Source organism: Myotis brandtii, unplaced genomic scaffold (assembly GCF_000412655.1).
Source record: "Myotis brandtii unplaced genomic scaffold, ASM41265v1 scaffold244, whole genome shotgun sequence".
Lineage (NCBI taxonomy): Eukaryota > Metazoa > Chordata > Mammalia > Chiroptera > Vespertilionidae > Myotis > Myotis brandtii.
The window spans coordinates 2,559,743-2,569,276 of NW_005359225.1; the positions used below are offsets into that span (position 1 = coordinate 2,559,743).

General features: G+C 50.0%; 1 protein-coding gene and 1 long non-coding RNA gene across 3 annotated transcripts in view; one reads left to right on the forward strand and one right to left on the reverse strand.

The window, feature by feature from the left end:
• The window catches only part of SLCO2B1 (solute carrier organic anion transporter family, member 2B1), a 59,479-nt gene extending 57,469 nt beyond the window's left edge, over nt 1-2,010 (reverse strand). For both annotated transcript variants that reach the window (XM_005867062.2, XM_014540415.1), the window contains exon 1: nt 1,532-2,010. In XM_005867062.2, the coding sequence (XP_005867124.1) occupies nt 1,532-1,547 (16 nt within the window). In that variant the 5' untranslated portion in view covers nt 1,548-2,010. The remainder of the gene's footprint in view (nt 1-1,531) is intronic.
• The window catches only part of LOC106726253, a 22,021-nt gene extending 16,852 nt beyond the window's left edge, over nt 1-5,169 (forward strand). The window contains exon 3 of the long non-coding RNA XR_001362281.1: nt 5,092-5,169. This is a non-coding gene — a long non-coding RNA (uncharacterized LOC106726253). The remainder of the gene's footprint in view (nt 1-5,091) is intronic.
• Nucleotides 5,170-9,534: the final 4,365 nt, after the last annotated feature.

A 9,534-nucleotide genomic window follows, 5' to 3' on the forward strand; every position in this document is an offset into this window, starting at 1 on the left:
GTTAGGAGAGGACAGACAGCTGGAGGGATGCCAGAGGTGATTGCTGCAAGGTCTAGCACCAAGAGCCACCCTGTCCGAAGATCAAAGATTGTTTCTTTCACTTTCCTCCCCAGGCCTAAGAAAAGTTCAGCGCTGGGTTCAGAACCACCGCCCTCTCCACATGGTGCTTCAGTCACTCCCCAGGCTCGGCTTCTCAAGGCTTCCAGGCATTTCCCTTCTGGCCTCCTCCCTACCTGGCAGCCAAGGCACACACACAGGTCTCTGCAGTCTCTTCTGTGCTGATCTTTCTGTTGCTCTATCTGCAGATCTGTAGGTCTGTCCTGTATCTGTGTCCTTCTGGTTCTCTCTCTCTCACTATCTCTTCTCCTAGTCTCTTCTGCAGCCCTCTCTCTGGGGCTGGTCTCTGCATGCTTCTGGGTCCCTCTGCACGCTCCCGCAGACACCTGCTAATCTTTGTCTTCTCCCTCTGTGTCTGTCCTGTCCTGGCCTTTGTCTGACTCTGCATATCTCTGGACTTGCTCTGTCTCTGACTACACTTCTCTCTACCTCTCTTTTTTCTGTTGTGTTTGTCTCTCTCTTTGGCTGCTTCAGAGAGGGGAAACAGGGCTTGGTGAAGGAATCGGGGGGCAGGGGTGCCTTTCTATTGCCCTGTTGGTTGTGTGGACGAAAGGGGCCACACGCTGATCTGACAGGCTCAGGGAAGGCCTGCATGGCGGTCTTGCAAACTCAGAGACCTAAAGTCACCACAAAGGATGGTCTGAAATTAAACTTTAACTAAAAGCAGTTATGGTGGGTAGTTACATCTTAGGCCTGTATCTTCACTGACAAGGTCAACCTTTACCTTAACTGAGCCTATCTGTCTTTTTGCATCTATAATAACATATCCTTGAAATGTCTGGGTAACTTGTAACTTCCCTTTTTCTGGACCCCTTGGGGCACAACCTAATGTGCCTGGGCACCAGGATACCACAAATTTCTTCAGTGTTATTGTTATCATGTTAATTGTTGACTGTTAACTACCCTGTACCCACCTAAGTATGTGTCTATCATTTTACTTTTTATCCAATCCCAGAGGTTTCCCCACTTTGCTTTCTCCCACCTCTCTCTATCACCAATGGATTTCATGTAACCCACCTATGTCCCCTCCTTTGATTGCAATATATAAAAATAGATGAAAAAACTGCCATTCTCTGGAGCACTATCCCAATCTGTTGAGATACTGCTTCCCGGCAATTGTCGACAGTTTGGCTCAAATAAACTCACAAAAATTCTTTACAGGTTTGAATGTTTTTACGTTAACAGTCGCTATATCTCATAAGGCCCCCTGCCTCCAGCTGAGTAAACAGCGTCCCTTCCTGTCCCTCCCGCAATTCCCTCATTCATTCCACACACTCTCACATGTGCCAGGCTCTGGGTAAGGAACCCGAGCCCCCAATACACCCCTTTTGGCTCAACAGCTGCACCCTCCACATTGAGAATGTGGCCCCCATATGCCCTCCCGATACCCCTTTCTTACTTTGTCCGGACTTACCTATCCTGGGTCCCATGACTGTGTGGGGTGCAGTCAGTTCCAGCCCCTATTTCAACCCCAGGACTGGAGTTTAGCAGGAACGAGGGAATGAGCTCTTATCAGGGACTCCCAGAGACAAGTCTCAAGCCACAGCAGGCGCGTGCTAAGGTGGGGCCTCCAGGCACCAGCCGATGCTTCTTCGATCACAAGGCAGCTACCTTTTCCAGGTAGGGCTAAGGAAGTCCTGCTCAAACTTGACCCCACTCTCCAAGTACCTGTCTGCCTTGATCACTTGTTTCTTCTGTCTCTCTCTGCTCCAGCCCCTGGCTTACAAACTCACAATCTCTCTGTCTCTCTCTCTGAATTCCTCTGATCTCTGCCTGGGGCAGCCCAGGGCCAGTGGTGTAGGAGGCTGGGTTTGTTTAGATCCAGCCCCACTGATGGGAGGAGGCTGCTGTCAGCCTGCTTCTCCCAAGCCTCTTGCCTCAGCATTTCCCTTGGATATTTTTTCTTCCTCTGTTAGCAGTGGAGAGGTGGGGCCAATGGGAGTGTCCCCAAGCCCTGTGGTCATTCAGTCCTGATTCTTCTCACTGTGCTTCCTGACCACTAAGCTCTTGTCCCCCTCACTGAGCTTCCCAGTGCACAAATTTTGTGCACCTGGCCTCTAGTTGGAAATAATCACAGATTGGCCTGGCCCATAGTTGGAACTATGAGTCCTCACTGAGATTGGTAGAGGTGCAACTTTCCTGATTCCAAATGGAAGGTGTATGGTTGAGAGAAGGAAGTTTCCTTTAGACTTTCTGGAAGCCCAGTTGCTTGGCTCTGGGGATGAAGAAATTATGCACATGGATTGGTCTGGGTATGTGCTGGGGATGCTGTAGGCAGTTAGACAGACATGAGCAGAGCAAGGATGTTGGGCCAGGTACAGAAGTTCACCAGGGATATTTTTTCTTCCTCTGTTAGCAGTGGAGAGGTGGGGCCAATGGGAGTGTCCCCAAGCCCTGTGGTCATTCAGTCCTGATTCTTCTCACTGTGCTTCCTGACCACTAAGCTCTTGTCCCCCTCACTGAGCTTCTGTTACTGTTCATGAGCCCCATAGAGAGCCTGTTTCCCCACTGTCCTCCTTCACCGAACCCTGTCCTCCTCAAGCTCTGGTTCTCTCTCACGGAACCCCCATCTCCTCTCTGAGTTCCAAGGATTTAGAGCAAGGAGGGACTCTGTCCATTGGGAATTGCAATGGCCAGCCCACCTGGTAGGGACTCACAGTAGCAGCTCCATAAAGCATGGCCCTCTCGATGGGGGGGGGGGGGGGGGGGGGGGAAGGGGGCGGAGAGGAAGAGCAGGAGGACAACTATGAAATTTCCACAGTTTCCTGAACTGAGGCTGAGGATGGAGGACTTGGAGCTAGACAGACCTGAGTCTCATCTCATCCCTGTCAATCATTGGTCAAGTGGCCTTAGGCAACTCTGCACCTCTCTGAGCATGTTCTTTCATCTATAAAGAAGGGACAATATTCCTCACTTGCAGGGCTGCTGTGAAAGTTTAGTGAGCAAGAAAGTTCAGGACTTCCAAGTCTGAAGTCCTGGAGCTCAGAGAAGGGAGCAGCAGAGGTGGCTCAGAACCAGGCAGCATGAGAGAAAGCTAATCCACCTCAGCATTTTCACACATGCAGCCCCCTCCGGCCCTCCTATTGACTTGTAGGCCAGGAATTTATTCCCTCAGGATACAGATGAGGCATTGAGTCTCTGGATCTGCCCAGAGGTCACGGAACTAATAAGTGAACCTGACTCAGTTCCAGAAATAAAGTCTTTGCATGAAACAGGAATGTGGGTTTGGAGTCTAACTTTCAGGGTGTAATGATTGAGAAATATCATCAGTGCCACTTGGCTCCTAGTGGCTGTATGAGGATGTTAGGAGGAAGTGAGGAGTATCCTATATAATAAAAGGCTAATATGCAAATCAACCAAACAGCAGAACGACCGGTAGCTATGACGCACACTGACCACCAGGGGGCAGACGCTCAAAGCAGGAGCCAGGATGAAGAAATTATGCACATGGATTGGTCTGGGTATGTGCTGGGGATGCTGTAGGCAGTTAGACAGACATGAGCAGAGCCAGGCTCAGCGCTAAGGATGTCTGACTGCTGGCTTAGACCTGATCCCCAAGGGGAACTGGCCTAAGCCGTCAGTCAGACATCCCCTAGACATTGGGCCAGGTACAGAAGTTCACCAGGACGGGAAGCCCCAGATGCCTAACAATGGACAATCAATTGTAGGAGGAGACCTCACCCCCCTACACCCTAGGGTGACTTTTCCTCCCCCAGCATATCTCTGGTCATGAGGTTTAGACCCCCTGACCTTTCCTCCCTAGAGATAAAAACTATGCCTCAATTGTATTTCTGCTCTACACCCAGATAACCAATAAAACCAGACCAGCGACTCTATGGCTGCCCTCAGGACCAGCTGCATTGAATAATGACCCCCTCCCCTGGCGGTGACCAATCAATGAGTGGAGACCACAACCCCGAAAGGACACACCTGGGAAACTACTGAATATTCTATTAACATTGCGGATGGATCACGAGAATTCTCGCTTCATATTACACAGTGTTTTACAAAGTATCATACTTTAAAAAGATATTAGCTTGTAAGAACATGTAATAAATAACTTCAAAATGCAATGGGTATTTACTTTTAAAGCGTGCCTTTAACATTTATGTAAAACGTGTTTTGTACTCGTTCAATAGAAACTTATCTGGCCACTCCCACTGTCCTCCTTCACCGAACCCCTGTCCTCCTCAAGCTCTGGTTCCCTCTCACTGAACTCCTGTCTCCTCTCCGAGTTCCATGGATTTAGAGCAAGGAGGGACTCTGTCCATTGGGAATTGCAATGGCCAGCCCACCTAGTAGGGACTCACAGTAGCAGCTCCATAAAGCATGGCCCTCTCGATGGGGGGGGGGCTCCTGCCTGTCTCCCATCCATGTCCTCAGGACCAGCTGCATTGAATAATGACCCCCTCCCCTGGCGGTGACCAATCAATGAGTGGAGACCACAACCCCGAAAGGACACACCTGGGAAACTACTGAATATTCTATTAACATTGCGGATGGATCACGAGAATTCTCGCTTCATATTACACAGCAGGCCTCTAGTTGGAAATAATCACAGATTGGCCTAGCCCATAGTTGGAACTGTGAGTCCTCACTGAGATTGGTGGAGGTGCAACTTTCCTGATTCCAAATGGAAGGTGCATGGTTGAGAGAAGGAAGGTTCCTTTCCAGTGGTTCTCAACCTTGGCTGCACATTTGAATCACCTGGGAATCTTTTTAAAATCCTGATTTCTGGGCCTCATCCTCGCAATAAAACTACTGGTCGAAGATGTGTTGAGATCTTCCCCTGGGACCTTCCCTAAACTCTCCAGCCTTAAACCCTTAGGAAGGAGGACCAGTGCGCTCTCCCTCCAGGGAGCACGCTTGAGCCTTTTCCTTCCCTTTACCTTTCCCTTTCCCCGCCCCCTCCCCAGGCGAGTTAGCATTAGCTTCCTCACTCCCAAGCTCCAAGGGCCCTTCTTTTACCTTCAGAACTTGTTTGCTAAGCTCATTTCTTCTAGGAATGACTTTCTCTATCTCTGTGATTTACCCAGTAAATGTTCTCTTACAGTTTGTGTCTGGACTTTGAATTCTTTCCTAGCCCGAACCCAAGTAATGAGGTTGCGGAACCCAGGTTTGGTCTGAGCCCCACCAGTCAGACACATGGTGCCATTCCCTCCTACAACAGGACTAACTTGCCTGATAAAGTTCACCTCAATGCATAGCACCCCAAGGGGCATGGAAGACGCAGGAACAGTCTTCATTTATCACCTCAGCCTCCCCATGCTGACACAGCCTGGTCCAAGAGTAATCCTGAACTTACTTGTGGACTTGGAGCAAGGGTCAGGTACCCGGGGCCTCTGGGAGTTATGCTGACAAGCCCTCAAATAGCTTTGGGCTAATCCTGCATTGAGGCCCCACTGTGGGAGGCCCAGGCTGAGGTCTGACCAACGTGTTTGCACTCCAGCTTTGCCACTTGCCAATGTGGTGTTTGCTGAGCCCTGTGCAACTTCACAGAGCCCCACGACATGTGCGGATTGCAACACCACCTGCGAATTCCCCGGTTTGCAAACTTGCTGCCTTTTTTGAGTCCTGTGCTGTTGGCAAAGCCTGGCACAGTTTGCAGCCTCCAGGGCCCCATGACATTCGCACAGTCCCGTGTCCTCGTGCCGAGCCTGCCGCTGTTCATAAAACCTCAGTGTGTTTGCAGAACCCAAGCCCTTCCACTCTTTGTATCAACCCATGTAGGAAAATGTGTTGTTTTTTTGGTGTTTTTTTTTTGTTGTTTTTTTTTTGCAAACCAGGCATAATAGGAGACTTCATTTTCTAGAACTCACTAAGCTTGGGTACAAGGGAAGAATCCTGGGCTCCAGGCTCAAGACCTCAATTCTGGTCCCAGCTCTGTCACTGCCTTGCAGTGGCACTTTGAGCAAGTCCTTTCTCCTCTCGAAGTCTCAGTCTTCGCCTCTGTTTAATGGAGATTGTGAGGTCAAGATGCCGACCTTCTGAACTGTTATGAGAATCGCTGCGAGGATGCCCAGAAGATGGGGGTGGGGGCAGGAGGAAGAGTGGCCAGAGACTCCTTCCCGAAAAGGTTCCAAACTGCCCGCTCAGCACCTTCGCTCCCACTTCCCCCTGGCCTGGCAGCCAGGGAGCGGATATCTATAAATGAGCCCTTGTCTGAGCAGACAAGTGAGAGCCTCAGCCAGAGCCTCAGCCTTCCCCACCCCCAGGTGCTGCCTGGGGGGTCAGAACCCAAGCTGTGTAGACATGCCCCCATGCATGGCTCTTTAAATCCGTCCAAGGAAGGCAAAATCATAGTTATTTCACCCATGAGGACTCTGACACTCAGAGACGCCATGTGACTTGCCCAGGGCTACATGTCAGGTATACATTCAAGCAGAGGTTGGGATCTGAGGCAAGGACAGCAAAGATGGATGCATGACACTCAGGAGGTCAGAGCTGGAAGGAACTTCAAGTTCATTTAATTCCCTTTTTGAGATTGGGAGACTGAGGGCTGAGGAGAGGCAGGCTCTGCTGTACGTGTCGTGACTGTCTGTCCTTAGGTTTCAATTTCTCTCTGTGGTGGACGAGAAGCAGACCACATCCTGCCAATACTTCAGGACTTCTCCCTCTTCGTTGGCACACCTCTTGGGTCAGAACCCAGGAAATTTCCCAACCCTGTGAGGAGAAGCTCAGGTTGGCAGGCAGATGGGTATCTGGCCTGGCTCCGCAGCCCCACCACCTTGGCTCAGCACAGCCAGCCCTGCACATCTTAAACCCCTCCGGGAGGTTCCTCCTCAGGAAGCCCTTTTGCCCAACTGCCTCTACTTCCCACCAACCTCTCCCTCCAGCCTAGGGAGAATGCATACCATGCTAGAAGCTCTGCACCCCTCCCTGAAAGTGGCAGCCCTATGCCCCAGAAATAGCCTGAGCTTTTCCGTCAGATAGTTCAATCCTAACCCTGTAAGAAGATCTGAGACTCAGTTTCCCCATCTGTAAAATGGAGGTGACAGGAAACCTCCTGGCAGAACTGCACTAAATTCCGTCATCTCGCCCTATCTTCTACTTCAGTGGTTCTCAACCTTCCTAATACAGTTCCTCATGTTGTGGTGACCCCCAATTTCATTGTTACAAATTGAACATAGTTAAAGCATAGTGATTAATCACAAAAACAATATGTAATTATATGTGTGTTTTCCGATGGTCTTAGGCGACCCCTATGAAAGGGTCGTTCGACCCCCAAAGGGTCGCGACCCACAGGTTGAGAACCGCTGTTCTACTTGGTTTGTGCATAGCTTCTCTCTCCCAGGAGAGTGTAAACTCCCCCGAGGCCTCGCTGGGTAACCCGAGGCTGGTTACTTGCCCTTTCTGATCCTCAGTGGCCTTGTCTGTGAAATACCTTCCCATGGCTGCCATGAGGCTCAGATGAGCTGATGGATGGATTAGTCCTGGCTAAGTTCTGGAGAGCTGAGCAAACACGAGCCATTGTTCATATGGGGATGATGGCAATGGCAGTGACTTGTAATTCTGGAAGCAGAGGAAAGAGAGAAGTAAATCGGGTGCGTGCCAGGTGGGTCTGACCTAACTGACAATCCCATGAAAATAAGTCATAGGAAAAGGCACCCTGAGGTGGGAGGGAGCTGAAGGGCAAGTTTGGGTCCAGCAGGCAGGTTGGGTAGTAGCAGGCCACTGTTAGCAGCTATTGTTCTGTGGGTGCCACAGGGTGGCCCCTCTCACAAGGTCCAGACACAGCCCCGGCTCTGCCACCAACACATTGGCATTGGTCAGGTTCCACTTCCTGCCTGGTCCTCAGTTTCCTTATTATGAAATTCGTGGGGGAGTAAGAGGAAAGGTCTCATGTGCTCCATCCCTGCCTTTGGGAGGGACTGTGGGAGGTTGGCGTTTGTCAAGTGTCACGTTCGGGGCGTGAGGGATTACAGTAATTAGTAATTAAGCTCCTGGGAGAGAGGGCATGGGGACGGGGATGCTGGGAAGGCTGGGAGAGAAGACAGGGAGCAAGCATATGCCCCTGGCTGCAGGTAGTTTGGAGCAAGAGCCCCAACTTCCTGAAGACTTTGCAACACTGCCCCCTGGGGGCCATAGAAGAGATTTGTGCTCGGGTTTTTTCTGCAAGATGACAACCAGGGAAAGGGGGCTGGAAGGACTCCTGTCCGAAGAGGCTGAAATGGATAGGCCAGAAGCAGCTCCGGAAGAGCAATCACTGCCTGTTCCTCACTCTCCCTCCCCTCCACACAGTCTGTTCCTCTTCATGTCTCTCAAAACAGCCCACTTCCTCCCACCACCAGCAGCTCTGGCGGGGCCATGCCCCAGCCTCCTCTCCGCCTCTGGTCTTACCTTCCAGCCCATCTTCTTGGGAACCAGAAGAAACTTTCCAAGCATTAAATCTAATCATACCCTCCTCCCTGCTTAAAACCCTGTCCCTGCCCCTGACCCGGGCCCTCAGGATAACCCCATCTTTCTAAGCCTGATCTAGAGAGCCCTTGTCCCTCTGTCACTGTCTTCTGCAAGCTCAGTGTCGTCACATGCAAGTGAAATGAAATAGTGGGTGGCCAAGAACCAGGCTTTGGGACTGGACCCTGAGGGTGCAACTCCTGGCTTCTCCACGTGGGAGCTATGCTACTTAATTCTCTGTAGGTATTTTTGTTGTGGTACCTGCCCATAACACCAAATTTATCCATTATAACATTTTAAGTATACAGTTCAGTGGCATTAAGTGCATTCACATTGTTGTGCAACCATCACCACCATCCCTCTCCAGAAATTCTTCGTCTCCCCAAACTGAAACTCCATATCCATGTGTTACTTCATTCTTTATGCCTCTGTTTTCTCACCTGTAGGATGGGGCTAAAAAATGGACATGCTTGGCACAGTGCCTGATAGGTAGCTGCTCAACAATTAGTACTCTAATTTTTTCTATTTCTTTATCTTTAACAGACAAAATAGACTTTTTTTTAACCTTTTTATTGAATTTATATAGAATTATATAGGTCTCGGGTGTACAATTCTATCATGCATTATCTGTATATTGTATTGTATGTTTACCACCCCAAGTCAAGTCTCCTTCCATCACCATTTATCCCCCTATACTGTCTTTTACCTCCCTTTCCCTCTGGTCATCATCATACTGTGGTCTGTGTCTATGAGTTTTTTGTTTGTTTGTTTGTTTGCTCTTTTACCTCCCTTTCCCTCTGGTCATCACCATACTGTGGTCTGTGTCTATGCGTTTTTGTTTGTTTTTTGCTTAATCCCTTCACCCTTTTCACCCAGTTTGCTTGATCCCTTCACCCTTTTCACCCAGGAAACTGCCCTGGAAAGGAAGTGAAGCAGCACGCGTGGGTTATCTAACAAAATCCAAAGGCCAGTCCCGCCCATCACTGGGCCACCAAGACCACCAAGCAGACCCTCGCTGAC